The following is a 25,805-nucleotide window of genomic DNA, read 5'->3' on the forward strand; positions in this document are numbered from 1 at the left end:
CCATCTGCAAAGCTGGCAATGGCTGGTCAAGTCTTTCTCAGTTACATACTCTGACCCTGACTCTTCTTCTTCCTCCCCCTGCTGCATTTCAGGACCCTGGTGATGATAACGGGTTCACCTGGATAATCCAAAATAATCTTATTTTATAGGCAGCTTAAAACCATGAAATAGCAACCTTAATGCCCCTTGCCATGGCACCCAATACATTCTCAGGTCCCAGGAACGTTGAGTATCGACATCTGTAGGGTGGGAACATTACGCTGCCTACCACTTGACTACAACCCAGGCAAATAGCCTTAAACCAACTGCAAAGGAGGCTGGGGTTGGGATGGGTGAACACCTAGCCAGTCCCCAGTTCCAGGCTTTTCCAGAGCATCTCCATGCATGGATCCCATTTTTCCCTGGACTTCCTGAAATCAGCCTCCCTTAACTCCAGGACAGCCCCACAGCTGCCTCTGGGCCCATCACCAGGCAGTCTGTCCTTTGTGTCGCAGCCACATTGTGGGATGGAGTGCACGCTACTGTGGAAGACAGAGCATGGCATGTCTAGCTCTGATCTGACGCTCCATGGCCCAGGCCCACACAGCATGGCTCTCAATTTCATGGCCACCTCTGGAAAGTGCATGGAGTGCCCCTGTATGGTTTAACAACCCTCCCACCTTGACAAACTATGATTCAAAGTGCAGAATAGCAGTTCCCTTCTTCCTCAGCTTTCTGAGACATCAGGGGTACAAGTTCTATCATTTATCCGGGGTTCATCTTTTAGCACAAGCCATTACTTCCACTCGCCACTCACGGACCTGAAAGACCCCACTCGGTCTCGGGGACAGGGTTCTTCTTGGGTTCCCTGTAACTCTTCATCTGGGGTGCCCAGTCTCCCCACAGGTTCTCTCTGCCTCTCCCCCTTTATCCTCTCCACTTTCTCTTTGTGGGGCTCCCACCTCAGATCCAGCAGCCCCACAGGCATGAAGAAATGTTTGCTTGCCCAGGTCTTCCCTCTCCTGGCAGAGCCATTCTCTGCACTGAGATGGTCCTTCGCCCTTGTCCCTCCTCATCTCACTGGCCCCAGGGTGGGCCAGGTCCATTTCCCCTTTGCTTACCTGCCACTGCATGGCTGTACCGGAGATGATTAGGTTCTCTCGGACTACTGTCCTGGTGGTCTGTTCCCACCTGAGCAGTCCTCTCCTGTTTGGTAGATTGGCTTTCCTTTGAATAACATTCCAGTAGCTCTCTCAGCAAGAACGAAGATGACATACACTTGCCAGTCTAGCTCCAGCACCTGAGCCAGTGCTTTGGGGACATTTGTGTGAATTAGCCCCTCCCGCTCCCTGCTAAAACCCACACCCTGGTTCATGGGGCACTTACAGTCATGAGAGGCCCTGGGGAGACCCTCTCATCCATCCCCCTGTCTTCCAGTGGTGGGTCTTCCAGCCTGTTGAGCAGGAGTAGAAAGCGAGCTGTCAGTGACTCCCTCTCCCAGCAGGCACCCCGACACCCGAGGGGCTGCCCGGCCATGGGAGTGTATGTGGTCAGTTGCTTCCTCATTATTTCTTACCCGGCCAAGTCTGACTGAGGAGCAAGCGTCCTTCACCCCCTTTTCCCCTTGGGCAGGAAGCTGCTCCACAGAGAACTTTTAACATCAAAGGCAAGTCCACCCCCACCTGAGGCACAGAGTGCCCAGAACCTGCCCACAGGCCAGCACTTTGTGTTTCTCTGAGGAGCAATGATACTCTGTTTCCTGGAAGGTCTGAGGAGGAAAGGCCTGCGGGGAGGGGTTCAGGGCACAGGCTGCTGGGGTCCGGTCAGCTCTGCGGTCCTGGCCGTGTGACTGGGCCACCGGCTTCCGCCACTTCATGTCTGGGGACCTACTCCCTGGGTTACTGTAAAGTGTGAGGACATGTGGCCAGTGGCTAGAACGGTGCCTGGCACATAGCGAGGTGAAGAGCGGCAAAGTTAGTTACCCAGGATCTGCGATTCTCCAGAAGCTTCCTTACTGAGGCGGTGCACTGACGCCGTCCCAGTGAGGGGGAGCTGTGTGGGGAGCCGTGTGGGGAGCAGGCTGCAGGGTGTCACTTACTCCTTCACAACCCCACAGAGTCATGGTAGCATCCTTATTTTACATAAAAGGAAACGCAGTGAGGAGACATTGACACACCAAGGACTCAAAGACTGAAGTTCTCTCCAAGTACTAGATGCCAATTGTTAAAACCCATGTAATGAGAGTAGATGACAGATGAACATTTGCCGTGTGCCAGGCCCCATTGGCAATGTGTCACAAGTGTTAGCTCATTTGGGCCTCAAAGAACCCCTGGGGGGCAGGGGAAGAGCATTGTCACCCTTTCTGCACACACAGGGGACCCTGTGGCACAGATAGAGTTAGCAACTCGCCCAGACGCACGCACGCGAGCACATGGGCAGAGCTGAGACCTGAGCCCAGGAGTCTGGCTCGAGGATCCATGTCCTTAACCTCCGCCTGGCACTTCTGCTAGGAGGAAGCTTGTTATTCTTTAAATCTGAAGCTCTCGTCTGAATAACAACCACAACAAAAATCTAGGATTTTTTCTAATGTCTTTCATAAAAATACTTATATTTGCAAATATTCCACAAAGATGTCTGCAAAAATAATTCTGCTTTTGTATTTTCACAAATGAAGAGCTCTAGTGGCAATGATAAAACAATCCCAATAAATACATGCTGTCATATTTTTTGGCAGGATTTCAAGTTAAAATGAATCTGTCTCAGCCCTGAGTTATTATTTTTATTGCCACTTTTTATGGCTGCCTTAACTACCACACATACTGTGAGGGATGGGTGCAGTTAATTGTTTTTATAAAGTAAGTTAAAGGAAGGGCTAATGCAGAGCGACTGAGCTTTGTCACGTGGACTTACTTCAACAGAGGGGTGGACAGGCCACTCCGTGTGAGCTTCAGCTGACGGTTATTTTAAATGTCACCTGGACATGCATTGTTTTCTTTGTAGTCACTTGCACAGCCCTTTTTACTTTTGGTTTCTAGAAAACATCTGTGAGTTACAGTTTTTAAGTTTTTTGTCTGCCAAGTTGAAATTATTCAGAGATCATTTTTAAATGGGCAATTATTAGTTTGTTCAGGCTGCTATAACAAAATATCACAGACTGGGTGACTTACACAACAGAAATTTATTTTCTCGAAGTTCTGGAGGCTGGAAGTCCAAGATCAAGGTGCTGCAGGTCTGGTTCCTCCTGAGGCCTCTCCCCTTGGCTTGCAGATGGCTGCCTTCTCACTGTCCTAATAGGGCCTTTCCTCTGTGCACCTGCATCCTTGTGTCTTTTCTCCTTCTTATAAGGACACCAGTCACATCAGATTAGGGCCCCACCTAATTAACCTAGTCACCTCTTTTTAACCTAGTCACCTCTTTAAAGGCCCTATCTCCAAGGTTATGGGAGTTAGGGCTTCCACAAATGAATTTGGAGAGACTACAGTTCAGCCCACAGGGGCACTCTTAATCAACTGCTAATGGACATGGGAAGGGGGTGGGGTAGAAACACGAATTTAAAAAAACAACATTTAGTGGGACAATTCTTTCATTCTCCTTTGGAAAAACAAAAACAAAAACACTCTAGCCAGTTTTGCTCAGTGGCTAGAGTGTCAGCCTGTGGACTGAAGGGTCTCGGGTCCGATTGCAGTCAAGGGTGCATACCTAGGTTTCAGGCTTGATCCCTGGCCCCAATGAGGGCGTGTGGGGGAGGCAACCAATCAATGTGTCTCACATCGATGTTTCTCTCTCTGTGTCTCTCCCCCTCCCTTCCATTCTCACTAAAAAAATCAATGGGAAAAATATCCTCTGGTGAGGATTATAAAACAAAACAACAACAACAAAAAACATTTATTTCAATAGAGTAGTAAATTATCTTAAATGTGCTACAGATTTTATTTTCAGTCTCCATTTCTTAAGGTTTGGCATACTACATAACAGAAATTTTGATAAGCCACCTGCAAATGGTATTTTTGTTTTCTTCTTCTTTTTTTAATTGAGTCCAAAGTGAGGGAAATCCCCCAAAGTGAGGGAACCACACCCAAAGAAGAACCTGAAATTTATAGCAGAATGAGCCTCGTGTCCACCTGAGGCAGAGAGCGACCTGGTGTCTCTTCCTTTTCTTATAAGGACACCAGTCATACTGGACTAGGGCCCATCCCAACAGCCTCATTTAACCCAAAATGCCCGTGGAAAGCTGGTCACTCAGAGGCCAAACCCGTGGAGAAAGGGTGGGGGAAGAAATGTGGCAGTGGGATGGAGAGAGCTGCTCTGTTTCTCCTGTGCCCAGATGGAGAAAGTGTCCTTGGGAATCTGAATGCAGGCCTGCCTTTGCATGGGCTGTGGGTTCAAATTTACATTTGCCCAATTCCTGAGGAATCTGACATAAAAAAGGTTTCCAGGCGCCTGTACTCCAGGCCCGACAGAGCTCCTGCAGCATCTCTCCAAAGGATGCTGCCTGCATGCCAGGCCCAGAGGATCCCACAGCTGACGCCCTACTGGGAACAAGCTCATAATCCACAATCACCCAACAGGAGAGTCAGCAGACAAACACAGTCAGTAGATTAGACTCCCAAGGACCTCAGGTAATAAAATAATTGGATAGACACCTATAAGACAAGTATGTCTAAAATGATTAAATATATAAAAGAATTAAAACCACAAGAAATGAGTAAACCCTGCCTTGCCTTTTTCTAATGGATACTGCGAGGTAATGTTGGCCATGGTGCAGGCATCACCAGCTTCCGGAAGTCAGGGGGCTGGCCAATCCTCCCAGGGACATTGAGAGCTAATAACCTCGAAGTGTGAGCCTGGGCAGGTATTTCACATTCTCTTTCCTGTTCTTCAGGATCATGAAACTTGTCTGGACTTTCCTAATTCAGCAGGGTCCAACCAAATTTGAAATGCCCGAGGACAGGGCCTGACAGATGGACTGGGTTGAGATGGGAGCTGAACCAGGACAGCCACTCGGAGAGCCTGTCCTGAGGCGGGGTGGGGGAGTTGCTGAGCCAGGGGCCATGAGTGCAGTTGTGTGGCTCTGCTTTCTCTCATATTCTTGCCTGTGCCAAGGCTACCACACGCCTCTGTCTTGGCCCATTTGGGCTACTTTGACAGACTACCACAGACTGTCAAACAGCAGCTCTTCAGGCTGCAAGTCCAAGGTCAGGGTGCCATCAGATTTGGTGTCTAGTGAGGGTCCATTTCCTGGTTCTTCTCTGTCCTCACGTGGTGGAAGGGGCAAGGGAGCCCTCTGGGGTCTCCTTATAAGGGATCTAGCTCCATTTTTGAGAGCTCCACTCTCATGACCTAATCACGTCCCAAAGGCCCCGCCTCTAAACACCATCACATTGTGGATTAGGATTTCAAAGGCCTCTCTTCTCAGTCAGATTTGTAGATTTTAGGACGTTGCCCTAATCCCCTTTTTGCAGATGAAACAGCGAGGCTTTAAGGGGCTGAGTCTGAGACCACATAGGTGAGGACATGGTGGAGCTTACTGGCACAAAGCCCGATCTAGTGACCACAAAAGGCTGGCTTTTTGAAACAGGGCCAGCATTTCCAAACTCTATCCTGTGGAACACTATAGGCCTAAAGGATGATTACTTGGGATAAAAGTTCTGTGGTCAAAGGCATTTGGGAAAGACAACACACTGTGCGCCTCATAGAGCTTCATAATGCACACTAGGGGGCAAGAAATCTGGCTTGAAGAAACCCATTTAATGCTGTTCAACCTAGCATTTCCCACACTTAAATCCTAGAGTCCACATTTTTTTATTTTTGATTTTTTCTTACAAAACAGTACTAATATATTAGCCATTGAGAAATGGAAATCAAACTACAATAAGATATCACTTCAGACCCACTAGGGTGGCTATGACTGAAAAGATAGGTGGTAATAAGTGTTGGTGATCATGTGGAGAAATTGGAGCCCTCAGACTGGTTGGAATAGAAAATGATGCTTTTGCCGAAACCGGTTTGGCTCAGTGGATAGAGCATCGGCCTGCGGACTCAAGGGTCCCAGGTTCGATTCCGGTCAAGAGCATGTACCTTGGTTGCGGGCACATCCCCAGTAGGGGGTGTGCAAGAGGCAGCTGATCGATGTTTCTCTCTCATCGATGTTTCTAACTCTCTATCCCTCTCTCTTCCTCTCTGTAAAAAATCAATAAAATATATTTTTAAAAAAAGAAAATGATGCTTTAGAGTTTCTCAAAATGGTAAATATAGTGTTATTCTGTAAACCAGCTATTCCACTACTAGGTGTATACCTAAGAAAATGAAGGTGTATGTTCATGTATCTACACAGAACCTTGTACACAAGTTGTTCATGGCTGCATCATTTATAACAGCCAATGTAGAAACAACCAAATGTCCATCAGCAGATGACTTGATGAACTAAATGTGGTCTACCCAAGCAATGGAATATTATTCAATCATAAAAAAGAATGAATACTGACACATGCTACAACATGGATGATCCTTGAAAACATTATGCTGAATGAAAGAGGCCAGTCAGCAAAGGCCACACATTTTATGACTCCATTGATGTCAGATGTCCAGAATAGGCAAATCCAGATGACTGGTTGCTGGGGGAGAGGACGGATTAGGGGGTGACCATTTGTGATTTGGGGTTTCTGTTTGGGGAGATGAAATGTTCTCAAGTTGATCCTGTCGATGGTTGTATAACTCCGAATACATACACACAAATACCATTGAGTTGTACGTTCTAAATGGGTGAATTGTATTGTATGTGAATTATATGTCAAGCTGTTTTAAAAAACTAACTTAACATCCACCAGCACTTGGTTTCACAGCACAGTCTGGGAAGGGCTTCAGCAGACGCCTTGGCTGCCACCTGAGCAGCCTCTGTGAATGTGGCAGCAGCTGTCCCATGTCACCTGCAGCTGTGTCACCCCATCGGAAGCATCATTGGAGACAAATGCTGTATGATTTCACTTACAAGTGGAGTCTAACAAACAAAATGAAACAGAAATAAACCCATAGAATCAGAGAAAAAACTGATATTTGCTAAAGGGGAGAGGGTGAAAGGATGAGTGGAAAGGGGGAGGGGATCAAGAAGTACAAAATTCCAGTTATAAAATAATTCATGGGATGTAAAGTACAGCATAGGGAATATAGTCAGTGATGCTGTAATAACTACAGTGACAGACGAGTACTAGACTTACCAGGGGGATCACTTTGTGTAAGGTTTGTAAATGTTGAGTCACTGTGATGTACACCTGAAACTAATATCATATTGTATGTCAACTATAATTGAAAAATAAAAACTAATGCAGGACTATTCAGAATTTTTTTAAAGCATCATCATTATTTGAGAAAGTATCACAGGGCAGGGATTCAGTGGGATCTTGTAGTGTCAAGAAGACATGCAGGACCTAAAGCAGCAGCCACTCTGCCCAATGATTCGTACTCTGGTTACACCACTGCTCTTACGAAATACTTATGAGACCAAAGCAAACAGGAGCCATGGGGGGTTTCTAAGTGGATCTGTAGTGAGGCTGGGCTGAGTGCTATGTCATAGTGACTCTTCCCCAACAGCACTAACTTTCTGTCAATCACTGCCATTGATGCCAGGTTATCTGTACTGACTTGTGGCCATGGAGCAACTAAAAACTTTGGAGCTGGTTCCCCTGATCCTCCGGGGGTTTTGTTTCCACACTGACCACACCCTTTTCGTTTTCTTTCTAGTGAAAGCTGGTGGAATGCGAATTGTGCAGAAACACCCGCATTCTGGAGACACCAAGGAAGAAAAAGACAAGGACGAGGAGGAGTGGGAGGCCGAGCCCAGGTAGGAGAGTGCTGGTGAATCTCGGGCGTGTGGCATAAATACCATTATTCAGTTACACATTAATGTTTGTTCTCTGCCCTGTGCTTCTGATAACTCCTGGGCTGTTTGGGGGCCCTGCTGTGTATTTTTCCTTTTCTAATCAGCAGCCGGGCGGGGGCGGGGGGGGGGGGGGGGCGGGCGCCGGATATTTGTGTTCTCAGCCTGCGGAGGAAAGAGGTATCTAGAACACGCCCTCCCTGACTGCATCTGAGCATATGGTGTAGAAAGGATGTGGAAAGCAGCTAACCTGTATTCCTGAGGATTAGGCGCATTGTTTAGTTTCAGTCCAGTAGTCCTTAATGGGAGGTGGTATTCTCCTGATTTACCCATGGGAAACTCAAGTCCAGAGAGACGATAAACTTGCCCACACTGTGTGCCTTGCAAGTGGATGGGGCAGGAATTTAAACCCAAGCCTTACAGGGTCCTGAGCAGGCCAGGCTTCCAACTGAATTGTTCCCACAAGCTTGTGCCCCCTAAAAAGGAACATGCATGTTCTTGGTGGCCCCATGTGTGCCCCGTGGGTCTGCTCATGTATGTGCTGAATCTCTGGGTGTTTTCTGCAATCTTTGGATGCTATGAGTTACCCTGCAGTCACCTGAGGGGCAGACAAAATTTGGGGCGAAGTTTCTGAGTGACTCTTGCCCATTTTAAATCATGAGATCAGTGACGTGAAGGACCAGCCAAGTTCTGGTTTTAAAAGAAGTGGCTTAAAGAAAACTAGCATTATCTTCCTCACCAGCTATTTTCACAAAGCTGTGTTTGGAACATAACAGCATCAGGAATTCCTAGAGGTCCACAATCCTGGGTCTGAAAATCTTGGGGCCTGCTTCAGTTCAGTGAAAAATTTAGGGGTTTTTGGACCAGTGATACAGATTTTAGGAGAATAAAATAGTGCACATTCCAATCAGAGCCCTTAGTGGGGTTTCGAGCAGTGTATTGTGACCTGGTGTGATGTTCACATTTTCAAATCGACATGTTTGGGTCAGTTCAGGTTAAGTTTTGCTTCCATACAAGTTATAAGGAAACTGAGCTTTCAGAAGATTCTTGAATGGAGGATGAGAGGATGTGGACCTGGAGGTATTTCTGCACTCGAAAACCTGGGATGCCCCTTCTTCATATCCAGTTGTTTCCTTAAGCTTAAGAGGGAAGAGAGAGGATGAGAGAGACAGCCATGCCTGGAAAAAAATTCCAGAAAGTTCATGTGAGTGTAAGTGGCATAAGGAACAAATAGCTTTTTCCTGTGTAGCAGTGTCAATACAGTGAGAGGTGATAGTTTATTATCATGTTTAGAAATAAGGACAGAACAGCTCATTTGTTTTCTTTCTATTGATTTTTTTCATGAGGTGGAATGTGGCATTTATGGAAGATGCGCTGTTTAAATAAATATGCCAGAGAATGAATGAATGCAGAGAAGGGAGCAGGCACCCAGAACTCTAGAGTTTAGCATCGCGCTCACCACAAACGTGTGTTCTCTCTGGAACCAAGGATTGTTTAGCAGGCTGACTGCAGAGTAGGGTTTGCATAGCACACGAGCAAGAGTTCTTTGTTCCTTGCAGCCCAGTGGCTGTCATAGGTTTCCTATAGGTGTGCTCGCTCTTGTCCTCCTGACTTCAGCTTCGATATTGACACACCGTGGACAGATGGGTGGGGTCAGCCTCTGTGGAGTCAGCTGTTGACCTGTGCTGCCAACACACCTCTTTCCCAAGCCCTGCACCAGCCTGGTGCTCCATGTACTGGTTTACTTCCACCACTGGGCTCTCCCCTGTTCTCCTGGGCTGACTGAACAGTTCTAGTTAGTCATCCTCCCTAATATTTTAGAGTGCAACGAGTCTGGCCCTGTTCCAGCAGCTTAGAGAGGGCAAGTAACTTTTCAAAGCTCACATAGTAATGCGTGGCCGAGCAAGCATCCTAGCAGTGGCGGCTGGGTCCAGAGTCCTCACCCTTAGCCACTAGGCTGTGCTTACCAATGGTGTGCCTGCTTTGTGCTGGGCACTGCTGAGTGCTTCACGTTGAGTTTGAAGCTCACACACCTATGCGTTGATATGACTGGGACCATGGGAGATGAAGAAACCAAGGCTGAGGAGGCTCTCCAACCCAGTGATACACAGCTGGCGGTGGCCAGGCCAGGAGTCATCCTTGAGTCTGTCTTAACTTGGATGCACCTGCTTCTAATATGCTACTGAAGTCCCCTGAATTGGCAGAATATTTCTAGGATCAACATAGACTATGGATTTCCTTATAAAATAAACGAATAAGTTATGGGCTTGCCCATAACCGTTTCCATATTCCTGAAGCCCATAATCTTACCGGTGCAGCCTCACCTCAGTAGGTGGTCTAATTGTCAGGGTAAAACAAGGTTTCAGTGACTGGAGACAATTCACGTATGGAAAGGCCTATCTTTACTGCAGAATTTGTCAAACATGTAATTATTCTCTTGGAAACGTCATGGTGTGTGACTTGCACATCCACATTACCCTCATCCTGAAGTTTGTATGTTTTCAGGTTTGGATTCAAGTGTTCTCTGGATATGAAAACCAGTATATGGTCTCAGGTGCCAGTTTCCTCTCTTGCAAAACACTTGGCTTTTCTTCCCATAGTTTTTTAAACTGGCTTTATGTTTACCCACTGGTCTCTGGTGGCTCCCTTCCTCATTAATCTGATAACCAAGTACTGATTACAGGGACAGTGAACAACTGGAGCATTAAAGAGGTGGTTCTGTGACCAAAAGTACTAATACCACAGCTTTTACTTGTAATTTTTTTTATTGCAAATATTTATACTACTCTTAATCCTTTCAATCTTATATTTTTCAGAGATTTACAAATAATTTCCCATGTTGTCAAATTGTTTTGAGGTGCTATATTTTTTTTAAAAAGCAGGAGAAGGGGTATAGCAGAAATCTGAAAATGTTGCTCGAGAATTTCCGTCCAGCTGACTTCTAGTTACCTGTGGCCCTTCACATCCAAGAGGAGTAATAGGCTTCACTATTATTAACTAACTAGCGGCCCAGTGCACGAATTCGTGCATGGGTGGGGTCCCTTGGCCTGGCTAGTGATCAAAGCCTATCCTGGGGAGGGGCCACGGGAGGTTGGCTGGCTGGCTGGCTGTTGGAGCGCACTGACCACCAGGGGGCAGCTCCTGCGTAGAGCATATGCCCCCTGGTGGTTAGTGCTCATCATAGTGACTGGTCCACCAGCCGTTCTGGTCATTCCGGTCTAATGGTTGCTTAGGCTTTTATATATAGAGAGAAGATACTTTCCTGAGTGGCTACTGGTTTCAATCTTAGAACCGACCCAATTAAGGAAAGCCGTGATTTTCCTCAAAGCCTTTGGTTGAGCAAGTTGCATGGTGTAAAGAAGTTGCAGACGTAGCAGGAAATCAGGGCTCAGTAGGAGCTACTAAAGAAAACAGTTTAGTGTCGAACATGTACTGAAGTTCTGTCAAGTACAAAGCCCAAACATGAATCTGGCTTGGTACAAGATAAAACAGGATAGGTGACAGGAAGAATGAACTAGAAATGGAAGGGTTTAGGTGTGGACTAGGGGTGGGCTGAGCTCAGCTCTTTACAGCTCTGATTAGGATCGCAGTCCTGTTTCACATAACCCAAAAATAAGCATCAGTTCAAACCACCCATCGTGTGGGAAAACCTGTAATGGGATACAAGCATTAACAGATGAACCTAACTGTAATACAAATGCTTACATAGTTACTATAACCAATCGAAAGGAGTGGAAAAAAAACAAAATCTAAGTAACTTTGGATACAGTATTTTGATCAAATACTATAAGGTTAAAAAAATCATAAATGGTATACTCCAGTTAGTAAATGTGTTTCTTACAGGAGTATGTTGGGTTAGCGATTCTGAAATTGCTTGATGTGTATACTAAGATTGAACAAATAAGTAAATATATTGTGGGTAGTGAGAGCCAAGTTGCTCACTGTCAGAGAAAGAGGTTACAAATAGGCAAGAGAGAAGATTAAAATGAACTTTGTGGTGTTGAGTTGGAATTGGAAGTATTAGTATAAGCTCCTAGTTTTAAATAGATGGATGGATGGATGGATGATGGTGGGTGGGTGGATGGATGATGGGTGGTTGGGTGGTTGGGTGGATGGATGGATGGATGGATAGGTAGATGGATAGATGATTGGATGCATGAATGGATGGATGGATAATAGATATATACTCATATACATACATGCAGAAATAGATCTAGATGGGAAGGATAGTATGCACACCTATTGTTCCCAGCTGTGTTCACTGAGAAGACCTAAAAAAAAATTGACACCCATGTACCCATGAACATCCTGAGGGCCCAGATCTTGGTTTTAAACACCATTCCCCAATCAAGGGAACCGGGATTTCTTGGAGAAGTGGTTAATTCCAGGGCCAGAGCAGGAAAAATAAATATAAGTAGATTTGCATGTTCCAAGCAGGAATAACGTGTGGTGCCAGAGCCTGAGGAAGTGCATTAAGCAGAATGGGGCTTGTCAGAACAGCACAGGCAACAGCGTGAAGGCACCCCAGTTGGCTGGGAGCACGCCGATGGCATCGGAGAGGCTGCTAGGGAGGGTGAGTGTCTGTCTGTGCTTACAGTCTGCAGTCCGTCCTAATGGCAGCACCGCTCTCCGTGGCTCCTTAAAGGCTCAGAGGAACCCATTCTCATCCCGTTTTAGTGGGCAGAGCCTCCTCCTAGGCTGGCTGCCTCTCTCTAGAAGCAGTGTGTCTGGTTCCTGGGGCTGCGTGCAAAGCACCACAAACTGGTGGTTTAAACTATAGAAATTTATTCCTTCCAGCTCTGGAGGCCTGAGGGCCAAGGTGTCAGCAGGGCCGTGCTCCCTCTGAAACATGAGGGAGGGTCTATTCAGGCCTCTCCTGCAGCTGCTGGTAGCTCCTCAGCTGGTGGCAGCATAACTGTAACCTTCACCTGGCATTCTCCCTGTCTGCATCCAGTTTCTCTTTCCATAAGCACCCCAGGCATGTTGGATTAGGGGCTCACCCCACTTTAGTAAGACCTCATCTTAACTAACTATGTCTGCAACAACTGTTTCCAAATAAGGTCACCTTCTGGGGACTGGGGCTAGGACATTACCATAGGAATCTGGGGCGGGGGACATAATTCAACCCATTACAAGCAGGCAGCACCTCATGGCACTAGGCATCGGCTGGCAGTCCCCAGCTCCGTTGGCCGGCCAGCAGCAGTGGCAGTATAATAGTTTATTAGCTGAGGCTTCGTGGTGAAGGACTCTCCCTCTGCCAGCGGACAGTTGCCCAGCTGAGCAGTCTGCCTCCCCCGACAGGTGATGCTCTGCTACCAGGGAGGGGGCTCAGGCTTGATCACGCAGCCCGTCAATTGAAAGACTGGTTTGTGGCTGCACCCCAATAAGTGTATATTCATTTCAAATTATACCTCATACAATCCTAACATTATATAAATTATAAAATGGATGCAAATGGATATTAATGTGTTAGATAAAGTTGAAATAAGCACTACTTCAATGTCTTGCTAATCATTATGAGTTTGTAATATTAGTTACTAATATCTCAAAGTCCCTGGAGGTGAGGGTTCTCATTGATGATCTAGGTTTAAATCTAAATTTCTAATGACCTTCTTGGTGATTTCAGGCTTTGTGGGGGAGGCAGCTTCTTGTCAAATCTGATTAGATGTGTAATGTGGCTCATGAAGTACTTAAACTAGGACAAGTGCAACTTTTTTATTATTGCTCACTTGTGTTTTTATCCTCCAAAGGTTTATTGTGCAGGAATCTTTTTAAGCCACTTGTTCATTTTGTAAAATTTATCTAAAATCCATTCCTAATACATTTGAGTACAGTTCTAGGTGCTTGGGATATATCACGGATAAAACCAGAGAATTTAATTCACTACCCCATTAGCCAGACAGTGCTGTATAGATGTGGCAGGACATTGGAAGCAGCTGAAGGGGCGCAGGGACCTGCAGGTGGTGCCCCACTCCTTCCTCCAGAGCCCTGAGGACTGTCAGGCAGACAGGACAGTCCACAAACGGGGATAACGCTTAATTCATCGTGTTTTTGTTAGCTAAAAATAAATGTAAGTAGATTTGCATGTTTATCTCATTTGTCCTCTCAAGCACAAAGAACTGCCTTGTCCTTGATTGCTTAGTGGTGGCTCCACTGCCAGTGTTCCTGTTGAATGTAGTATAAATTAAACATTTCCCCTGAAGCCTGTGGCTATGTGTATATTAGGATGATCAATAGGAACACAGCCATGTGCATTTTAAGAAATGTTTCCCAGAACCGCCCAAGGAACACAGAGTATGATGTGTGTGACCCAGCACTTGTGTCCTAGAAGTTGTGGGCCTTGTCAGGAACTCAGTCTCTGAGTTCCTTTTTCATGGAGATGGGCACCAGAGGAAGGCACAAGGCTGACAGGTAGCAAGTCAAAGGCTCGCTGCTCCGCCCAGGGAGGGAGCATATGGGCCTCCATATGTCACAGGAGCCGGGCTGGACGCCTTCGGTTTAGGAGGGAGAAGGAACGTGCTAAAAGCCCGGCTTTTCTCCAGTGCCCGGGCTGCTGGTAACTGGCTTGGAGGGAATGTTGGCGCAACATCTGGTTCCAGAACAGATGCGGAAATCAGGTGTGATTGATGAGCTTCTGAGCACCCCTTCCTGCTCCCTCTCCCTTCGCTGGCCTCCCGCCTCCTTACAAGACTGTCGCTCCCCCACACGGGGAGAGCTCCTCTTATCAGATGGAAGGAGGGGAGGAAGGAAGTGGAGCTATCAATTTTCCCCTCCAGACACTGCTCTGCACATCTGCCTGCCGGCAGCCTCTTGGAACGGATGACTCTTGTTTTTTTACGGTGTTACTCAGAGGGTTGCACTATTTATCAGCAGTTTTTTCTTATTACATAAACATGTGAACTGAATTTAAATCAACTCTCCAGTGGTTGGATTTTATAGGATGAAACATGTGCTAACTTCGTAGAATAATGCTACATATAAGAATAACTACAGAGAAACAAGAGCTTTTATTGAGTTTATTACATTACAGTTACTATGCCTGAAATTTTTAAACCCTCTATTTAAATAAACTCCATTGACTTCAACTGTCTCAGAATGCAGAGCACTCAAAAAGTGCAGTACTATCCCCCCTTATCCACAGGGGACACGTTCCAAGACCCCAGTGGATGCCTGAAACTGCAGATAGTAGCAAGCCCTAGAGATACTGTTTTTCTCCTCTACATACAGACTTATAAAGTTTAATTTATAAATTAGGTACAGTAAGTGATTAACAACAGTAACTAATAAAATAGAACAATTATAATGTAATGTAATAAAAGTTGTGTGAATGATTTGGGGACTATTATTAAGTAAAATAAGGGTGACTTGTACATAAGCCTGTGATATCACCACAGTGGATCTGGTAATTGGGATGACTATAGGTGGCTAACAGGCAGGAGCGTCTGCAGCATACAGCATGGAGATGCTGGACAAAGGGATGATTCACATCCCAGGGGGAAATGGATGGGGCAAAACACCAAACTGTTAGAGATCCACAAAGTTTTTTATGTTAAAAAGAAGTCTTTGTCTCCTTCTGGGTATATCTCCAAAAGAAATGAAAGAGAGATCTCAAATATTTGCACACCCTTTACAGCAGCACAATTTATGATATCCAAGAGGTGGAAACAACCCAAATGTCCATTGACAGATGATTGGATAAACAAAACATGGTATATCCATACAAGGGAATACTGTGCGACCTTAAAAAGGAAAGAGCTCGTATCCCATCTACAACATGGATGCTATGTGAAGTAAACTAGTCACAAAGGGACAAACTAGTCAAATTCATAAAGACAGATAATAAAATAGGAGTTGCCAAGGGTTGGGGGGAGGGAGAGGGAGTGTTGTTTAATGGGCCTAGAGTTTCAGTTCTGCAAGACAGAAGGGTTCTGGAGGTCTGTGTCACAGCAATGTGAATACACTTAACACTACTGAACCGTGCACTAAAAGTGGTTCTGATGGTAAAATTTATGTTATATGTGTTTTGCTTGTTTTTGAAGAAATAAAAAAAGGAAACCTCACTGCTGTGGACAGCAATTTGGTGGTTCCTAAAAAAGTTAAACATGGAATGGAGTGACTCAGCAACTCCACTCCTAGGTATATATCCAAGTGAACTGAAATAGTGTTCAAACAAAAGTGTTTATCACACTATTCACAACAGTAAAAAAAAAAAAGTGGAAACAACCCAAATGCCCCCCAATGATGACTGGATAAACAAAACATGCCATATCCATATAGTGGAATATTACTCAGCCATAAAAAAAGAATGAAGTGCTGACACACGTTACAACATTGGATGAACCTGGAAAGTATTATGCTGAGTGAAAGAAGCCAGACAAAAAAGGCCACATATTATATGATTCCATCTATACAGAATGTCCAAAATAAGCAAGTCCAAAGAGATGTAAAGCAGATTCCTGGCTAGGGAGAGGGGAGAGTTAAGGAGTGACTGTTTAATGCATTATTTGAGGATGATGAAAATGATCTGAAATTAGATAGGGGTTACAATGGCATAAGAGTCGGTATATTTAAAGAAACACTGAATTGTACTTGAAGCTGGTTCAAATGGTGGCTTACATGATATGTGAATAGTATCTCAATTAAAGAAAAGTCCTCATTCGTGAAAGGTTGGAAACCAGGGCTGTAATCCAGTCCCACGTTTTCTTAGCAGGGAAAGTGGCAATGAACTCTGGTGGCATGGCTCTGGAAGGCCGTGGCTGAGTACTCGGGTGACACTAGGACCTTCATGCAGCGGTGGGGAAAGGCATGCTCTCTGCCACAAGCAGCAGCACATCTCAGCTCAAACTGGACCTGAGCAAGGACAGACTGTCTCCTGTGAAGAAGCCCTGGGGTAGGGCTGGCTGCAGGCAAGTGGGGTCCCTCGGGCTTGTTCAGGTCCACCTCTCTGCACCACTGGGAGCTCTGCCTTCCTCCTGGAGGGGCTTCCTCCGCAGGTGGTGGTAGGGTGACCACAGCAGGTCCAGCCTTCACATCCAAACATGTATCCAGAGGAAGAAATGGGCATCTCTTCTTGAGTCTCTTTTGGAGCAAGAAAAGCTGCCAGGAGCTAACCAACCTATTGGCCAGAATTGGGTCACAGGGCTCTCTCTAATGAAACATTGCTGAGATGGTCTCAGACCCTTGGTTTGAGCAGTGTGGTTGTTGGGGAGTCAGGCACCAGTACTGTAGGCTGTGTGAGCCATGTGGAGGCCAGGCCAGAGAAGTCTCCTGGAGTCGGGGGGAGAGCAGGCTCTCAGGTCTACACAGAAGAGGATTGAAGTCCCAGGAGCACAGCAGAGCCAGAGGATAGAACCTCGGCCTGGAGATCAAGGTTCTGGAGCCACAGCACAGGGTTCAGGATCCCAGGCCAGTGAGGCCAGCAGCAAGAGGTCAGAGCCTAGGCCCAAGGTTTGAATAAGAACTGGCGCCTAGTCAATGCCACAGAAAGATCCCCACCTCCGGGTGTGGTGCCACCCTCGTAAAGCCACACCTAGTCCCCAGAGCTTGCATATTTGAACCCAGATATGGACATAGTAGTGGCCATACACATTTCTAGTGAAAAATGGAGGGCTTTGTAAGACAAAATCTTCTTAAAGGTTAGTCCCTACGGGCACCATTAGAACTAACCAAAGAGCATGGGTTAAGTTATAGAATCGCATTGTCCCCCATTCTCCTGGTAGATTTTTATGGGACAGAGAGTTTTTGTGCCCCAGTAATTTTTGTCAAACAGCAGCCTTTAGCGGCTTTCCCAGTACCCACACATCCCAGTGTTCCACTTCCCTGCTCGTGGCCATGCATTTATTCACCCGGTATCTGAAAGCGCCTACTATGTGCCAGGCACGCTGCACCACAATTGGGACACAGTGACCAAAACACAATCCCTCTTCTCACAGAGCTTACAGTCAGGTGGGCGCGCCAGACGGTGCACACCCAGACATGAATGTATCTATGTGCTGTGCAAGTAGAGCTAGCCGGGTGCTTACTGTCCAGTAGGGGCGCCAGACGATGCACACCTAGACAACTGAATATATGCTGCACACGTAGAGTTAGCAGTGCTGTGAAGGAAAATAAAGCAGGAAAAGGGACGAAGTGCCCCACATCCTCTAGGACAGTGGTCGGCATACCGCGGCTCGGGAGCCACATGCGGCTCTTTGGCCCCTTGAGTGCTCTAATGCCACTTCTTCAAAATAGACTCGCCCAGGCCGAAAACCGACTTCTGTGCATGGGCCATGAAGTTTCAATCACACTGTACGTGCGCGCCTGCACATGGTATTTTGTGGAAGAGCCACACTCAAGAGGCCAAAGAGCCGCATGTGGCTCGCAAGCCGCGGTTTGCTGACCACTGCTCTAGGAAAACCGCACATGGAGGATGGTCCAACAGGTGTTCCTAACCACCGTTGATGCAGCCAGGGCCGTCTGCACAGGCATTCACAGCGGGGAGGAGAGGACATGAAGTGGGCTGGGGCTGCTGTCCTGGCACCCGTGTCAGACAGTGTCCTCACGAGCCCATGCGTATGTTTCAGCTCGCTTAGTTATGCTCATGCTGATCTCCAGGAGAGCCAAGCACTTTTGCTCCACTGTTGATGTGGGGTCACTGGAAAGATGAGTTTTCTGTGAGGAGAAGCCAGAGTGGGATCTGTGCGGAGATGGTTTCAAGAATGATGGGCAAGCCTGAGGCTAAGGAGCTTGCAAATAAGGCACCATCATTATGGGTTGTTTGGTGTGCTAGTGGGAAGGTGGTGGGCTGTGACCTCCCTGGGAGGACCGTAAGGCACTAGAGAAAAAAGTGTGTCTGGGTCTACAAGAATTTCTCCAAAAAATTGAACTGCTAACACAAACCTCTGGATAACTTTGAATTTATATGTCAGGACTAAAGATTAAAGGTGTGAGAGTGAAGATTATAAATGACATCCAAGTGTTCCTTGTAGCAGGTTCTCTCAGTGTGATGATGAAATTTAGAGCATTTTGGGCCACTCTCACTGAATGTAGAGAAGTAATTGCTGGGTACTCTTTGGGGGCATCGTGGGAGGTGGAAAATGAAGGGGAGGACTGCTAAGATGATAGAGTAGAAATATGCAAGTTCAGATATGGGCACATATTTTTGAAGGTGGCAGTTGAGTATAAAGTTTGTTTGGTTATAGGAGTACTAATTGGTTCCATTTATTTAATAACATTCCTACCTACAGAATAGCTGACCTCTGCAGCTCAGGTTAACTTTTGCTACACATGGATTCAGAAAAGCAGACACTATTGGAAAAAGGGTTGTTGATATACTGCAATATTGGTGAGTTCTGTGGTTGAGGGGGAAAGTAGGACAATTAGCAACATAAGTGTTGTTAATTAACATGCTGTTAATTAACAAGGAAAAGTTGAGACTCTCTGATAGGCAGACATATGGGGAGACTGGACTGGTCCGGGAGAGACGTAAATGGGCATTTTGGAAGGGCAGAGCAAATGTGCTGATGCTGGAGGGAGGGCTGGCTGGACCCCTGCCCCCTGCCACGTGCTCTCCATGTCTCCTCTCTCTTCACTCATTCTTTGGCATAAGGGCTCCGTGTGGAGGATATCTCTGCATGTGGGTCATGGCCAAAAACTATCTTCAACATATGTTCCTCCTGGTTTGCAATTAATTTCAACCTAGGAGTTTGATGAGTATATCCATTTACCTGGACTTACTGGCAGGTCAGGTTTCTAAATAACATTCATGGACCATTTAGATTATAAATCAGTAGCACTTCTTTAGTTTCTTGAATCCAGGATCTACCACTCTATACATCCATTTACATCTCATTTCCCTGAAACTCTGAAAAATAAGGCAAAGAAATGGAATGTTGGTCCACCAGAGGTCTCCACTGCTATCTTTTCTGCCTGTCCCTGTACTCAGTCTGTGAATCTTTTCCCCAACATTTTAAATAACTCTATACTTATGTGTGTGTGTTTTAAAAAATAGCAGGGATAATTAAAAACCTAATACAGACTGTGAAAATGAATGTCAGATTCCTATAAAGTAAGCATAGGGAATATAGTCAGTAATATTGTGATAACTATGTATGGTGCCAGGTGGGTACTGGAAATATCGAGGGGAACACTTTGTCAAGTACATGGTTATCCAACCACTGTGCTGTACTCCTGAAACTAATACAAAATAATATTGAATGTAAACTGTAATTGAAAAATAAAAATTTAAAAATAAATAAGTAAAAAAGAAGAAAAATGTCAAATCCTCAATAAAAAGAACATGAACAAACAATTCACAATACAGTGAATATTTGTAAATAAATATTATTAGTAAACAAATACAAAATAAAAGTTTACTTTCTGGTGTCCAGAAAAAAAAAAGAAGAAGTAAACTGAAATTGCCTCGATGTAATGTTTTATTGTCTATTAATTATATTAATTGAATATCTCAATCTGTGTTTTATAAAATGTTTCAAATTGCCTACAGATTTGAAAACATTATTTTCTTCCCCATACTTTGATCTCCTGGGGTTTTTTTTAATCTCATTATTTTTCCCAGCTTCATTGAACTATTATTGAACATATAACATGTACGTTTAAGATGTACAGCATGATTTGATATACATATATACTAAGAAATGCTCGGTTAACACCTCCATCCCCTCACATAAATTAACATTTAAGACTCACTCTCATAACAGCTTTCAAGTACATAATACACCATTGTTCATTATGTTCTCCGTGCTGTACATGAGATCTCCAGAACTTACTCATCGTCCACCTGGAAGTTTCTACCCTTTGACCAGCATCTTCCCATACCTCCCACTCCCAGCCACTGGCAACCACCATTTGATTCTATTTCTGAGTTACTGTATAGAAATGTAACTGACATCTGTATGTTTATTATATATCCTGCATCTTTACTGAATTCATTTATCAATTCTTACTATTTTTTGGTGTAGTGTTTAAGATTTTCTAAGATCATATCATCTACAAACAGAGACAGTTTTTTTCTTCCTTTCCAATTTAGATGCCTATTGTTTCTTTTTCTTGCCAAATTGCTCTGGCTAGGACTTCCAGTACTATGTTGAATAGGAGTTTTAAGAACAACACCCTTGTCTTGTTCCTGATTTTATCGGTGAAAACTTTCAACCTTCCACCATTGAGTATTATGTTAGCTATGGGTTTGTCCCAGAGGTCTTGTCTTCAGTGCATGTTCGTTCGTTCTCTCTCTCTCTCTCTCTCTCTCTCTCTCTCTCTCTCTCTCTCTCTCTCTCTCAGTGATGGAGTCCAACTCAATTCCAGGAGCCATAGATTCGAGATTGCCAAAATTAGCTGCAAAGAAAGGAAATCAGATCAGAAAAATATAATAAGAGGAAGTTGGCATCAGTATAAAACTGATGACTCATGGCTACTAAATTCATTAGGACTTTAAGTGGAAAAAAGAAATAATAAATCTTAAATGGGAAGGGTGGTCCTCATGGGTACAAAACAAGTACTGTTAAAGGTTGGAAGAGTCTGCTTTCATTTTGCTAGAGATTCCAAAGGTGATTATAGATAGAAACAAATGCACAGCCTTTCCAACTCCGGCAGGGCTGGACCGACAGGGTGGGTTTGTGTGAGAAATGCTTTTGTTGCCTTTGTTGGGTCGGATGGGAGCCAGGAGGAGAGCACTCAGATCAGCAAGTGTCCACTGAACCCCACCTCTCCTCCTGGGGGAGGAGGGAATCTACCCTGAGCATCTTCTAGGCCTTTAGAGCTCGTGACTTTGTGCCCAAATGGCCATCGTTCTGATGAGAGGCATTGGAAAGCCAGGCCTGGGGTGAGCATGAGGGCTCCCCACTCTGAGTCACTGAGTTGGTGTCCCTTAGGGAACGAGGAACCAGAAAAGAGAAGTATTTTCCCTTAAATCTTGAGTTTGATTCAACTCAGTCCATGCTTTAGTTTCTCTGTTAATCTTCTTAGCTTTCTTTTTCTGCATAGACCAAATTTATAACTACAAAATCAAGCAATTTGGGTGTACATCATCTCCAATAATCAGCCTTCCAGTGTCAGCTTGAAATGTGCGTAAAGCAGTTTAGCGTGGGAAAGTGCCAAGCTGTGGGGGCAGAGTGAGTCCTGCTGAGTCCTGGCTCATGGCTCCCGGGTGGGCCCAGGTAAGGCACTAACCTTCAGGCCCATCTCCTCATCTGTAACATAAGATTTGTAGACAAGACTATTTCTCTGAGGGGACTTACAGTAAATACAGAACATGGAAAAATTAATACTTGCAAGCTTTGAAGAGGCGTAAAAACACACCTGAGTTAGTCACAGTCACACATTTATGGAATTCCTGTTATGTGGCTGGAACGTTGCTAGAACATAGTTGAGCCCTAGAGAAGATGGCTCCGTCCTCACTGAGGCTGTTTGCACTCCTCAGTGGTAGAGGATTCCTGGGAGGATGATTAGAAGTCATCACAGGATCAAACAGGATCAAAGATACTGTGCTTTTCAAAGTTTTGCCCTGGCCAGGTAGCTTAGTTGGTTGGAGCATTGTCCCATACACCAAAAGGTTTCAGATTCAATTCCTGGTCAGGGCACATGCCTAGCTTTCAGGTTCCATCCTGGTTGGGTGCCTATGGGAGGCAACTGATCAATGTTTCTCACACCAATGCCCCCCCCCCTCACGCACATACACACACACACACACACACAAATGCCTCTCTCTCTCTCTCTCTCTCTCTCTCTCTCTCTCTCTCTCACACACACACACACACACACACACACACACACAATGCGCCTCTCTCTCGCTCACACACACACACACACACACACACACACACACACACCAATGCTTCTCTCTCTCTCTTTCTCTCGCTCGCTCTCTCTCTCTCTCCCCCCTCCCTCCCTCCCTCCTTCCCCCTTCCCTTCCTCTCTCTGAAATCAATAAAAACGTATCCTCATGTGAGGATTTAAAAAGTTTAAAGTTTTTACTAAGAATTACTTTGTGAGATTTTAGGATAGCACAAGGCAGTGGACTCTCTGTGTGCTGGGGCTTGTTTGTCCTCATTTTTCAAATCCTTTTGAAGTTTTCCCTTTATATTTTTCTTTGTTTTGCTTTTGTGTATTCATATTGCAGCTTTTCTTGCCATAAGAAGTGTGAAATCCCGTTATCAATATGTTAAATTATGACATTTATTTATATATTTATTTCTTCAAAGATTTAATAACAAGATCCCATGATAGGTCTAATCACTGCTGTCACTTTGAAGTAGTGACGAATGTAAACAATATTTCACAATACCTGCAACAACGGTAATGTGATATAAAGTTATAGGTACTGCTAATGCGACTGTGGTTTGTTGCCTGAATTCCTAAGGAAGGAGAATGCTAAATATCAGACGTGAATGAAAATAAAGTTACAAGGTTGGTGTTTTCTTTCCTCGTCTAGTTCATGGGAGCCGTAATTTCTGATTCTGCCCCTTGGGTTAAGAACCCTTTCCAATTCCTCTTAGAGCCATGTCTAAATGTGTGCCGGTTTTACTGATTTTCCACTGCATCCAATCACATTTCAGGGTCTGGATTCCAGCATGATTCTCACGTGTCTAAACCCACATGCCCCTCCAGTGTGGAAAGAACACACAGATCAGCGGAAGTGATTCACTGCAAGTCTGCATGGCTGCCACTCCTGATCCCCCTTTTCCCTTTCAAATGTAATGAGAGCACACCCGGCAGAGGAGGCAGCTTCCCCTCCAGGATGCCTGTTCCTGATGCTCAGCCCTCAGACCTCTCTCTGCGTTTGCCACTCATCTGCTCCTCTGCTCCGCTGGCTCAGGGACAGCACCTGGGGGCGCTCAGCCTCACCTCACCTCTGCAGTGGGACGGGGTGCAGGGAGCACAGAGTTGGGGCCAGAAACCTTGGGTTTCAGTCCAGCTTTGTCAGTGCTGCCTGTTTGTGGAAAAAAACACAAATTCTTAGAGCCTGGGCTTCTTGGAATACAGTAGGGGTAAAAATAATCCCTCAGAGACTGAAAAGACTCCGACTTGTACAAGGTAAGGCCCAGAGCCACTCTGGCTTTGGCCACATACCTGCAACACCCTGAGCCTCAGTTTCCCACCCTGGAGATGGGACAGAAATATCTTGTTCAGAGGAGTGAATGTACTGGAGGCTGGTTAAGGCTTCTGCATGTGCCTGGCCAGTGCAAGCACTCAGGGATACCAGCTCTGCTCCGCCTAGCGCCTCAGGACCAGTCATTTCAGGTGGGCGTGGGGGGAGGAAGGGAGACAGTTTCTACAGTGCGTGTGTGTGTGTGAGTGTGAGTGAGTGTGTGAGTGAGAGAGAGAGAGAGAGAGAGAGAGAGAGAGAGAGAGAGAGAGAGAATGCAGACTAAAACTGTTCCCTTGTCTGTCCTAGTCGCCTCAGCATGTGGTAGTGATTTTTCCCTAATTTGGTTCAGAAGGTGGAGGTGGCTGGACCCCAGGTGGGGCTGCCCCTCTCCCCCAGGCACCGAGACCTTGGAGCGCAGCTCCTTCTCAGCCCTCATTACCAGGTCACATCTCCTAGAGGCTGGTCCCTATTGATTCTGGGTGAGCAGGTCTGGGGTGGGCCCGCGAGTGTGCATTTCCTGACTGTTTCCGGGTGTATTGAGGCTGCTGCGTGGGGCCCACACGTTGAGCTACTGCCCTAAAGTCTGCGAGAGAGACATTGATAAATTGTGTTTAGCCCAGACGGCCGCTCTTCCCTTTGAGGGCCTCCTCTGGGGCATGTTACGAGTAGCTAAATGTCAGCTTATTTTACATTGCCGCATTTTCAATGCCGTGGTGAGATGTGGGAGCTTTTTAAAGCCTGCCTCCTAGCAGGCCTATGAAGTACTCTCCGAAAAAGTCCTGTGGTCAGAGAAGTCAGGCAAGTGTCCTCCTGTGGTCCCCTCCAGGGAGTTCCCAGTGCAACCTGTGACCTCCCAGGGAGGCCGTGCTTCAGAGAAAGCCACACAACCCCCTATAACCCAGCATTTGCCAAAGCCATTTGCAGCCCTCGGCGCAGTGCAGCAGGGAGTTCGTGAGCACACCTGGCTGAGGAGGTGGCAGTGACCCCTGCAGTGGTGGAGTACCTTCAGCATGTTACCTTTCACCCCGGGCCTCTCTGGCAGTACATTCCGTCTGGGTCTTGTATCCTGGGCAACAGTGACACTGTCTTAACCAGACTGTTGTGGATCCTGTGAAATTGGACTTATTTGCTGTCTGCCACCCCAGGTACTTCCTGGCTTGTTACAGAAATGTGTGTACATATTCTGAATAACAAACCTAAAAGCACTTATCCTATATAATAAAAGCCTAGGTGGCATCACGCGCGACATCATCACAAGATGGCCACCACAAGATGGCTGCCTTCATGTTGTCACAATATGGCCAGCAGGAGAGGGCAGTTGGGGGCAATCGGGCCAGCAGGGGAGGATAGTTGGGGGCGATCGGGCCTGCTGGGGAGGGCAGTTGGGGGCGATCGGGCTGGCAGGGGAGTAGTTAGAGGGTGATCAGGCTGACAGGCAGAAGCAGTTAGAGGCAAACAGGCAGGCAGGCAGATGAGCAGTTAGGAGCCAGCAGTTCCGGATTGTGAGAGGATGTCCGACTGCCGGTTTAGGCCTGATCCCACATCCCCCAAGGGGTCCCAGATTGGAGAGGGTGCAGGCCGGGCTGAGGGACAACCCCCCCCCCCTCGTGCATGAATTTTGTGCACCGGGCCTCAAAAGTAAAACTCATGCTGTAGAATTTCAGTTTGTCTTCATTCTAGTGAATGGTAGTGTGATACACTTTTTAAAATTCCAGATTATAATATATTTATAAAGAGATGTATTATTACTTCCGTGACCACACTGTATGTCAGACTTGTCTAACTAGAGTGAACACTGAAATTCCTGAGAGAGAAGACACGGTTTAATGCAAAAGTAAAAATTATTGTACCAATAATTTTCATTGTAGA

The 25,805-nt window shown here is 45.9% G+C and overlaps 1 protein-coding gene across 1 annotated transcript in view; it reads left to right on the forward strand.

Moving 5' to 3' along the window:
- The window catches only part of DAP (death associated protein), a 49,229-nt gene that overhangs the window by 5,472 nt on the left and 17,952 nt on the right, over nt 1–25,805 (forward strand). The window contains exon 2 of the mRNA XM_054715267.1: nt 7,717–7,816. Coding sequence (XP_054571242.1) covers nt 7,717–7,816 — 100 coding nt within the window. The remainder of the gene's footprint in view (nt 1–7,716; nt 7,817–25,805) is intronic.

This window comes from Eptesicus fuscus, chromosome 4 (genome assembly GCF_027574615.1).
Source record: "Eptesicus fuscus isolate TK198812 chromosome 4, DD_ASM_mEF_20220401, whole genome shotgun sequence".
Lineage (NCBI taxonomy): Eukaryota > Metazoa > Chordata > Mammalia > Chiroptera > Vespertilionidae > Eptesicus > Eptesicus fuscus.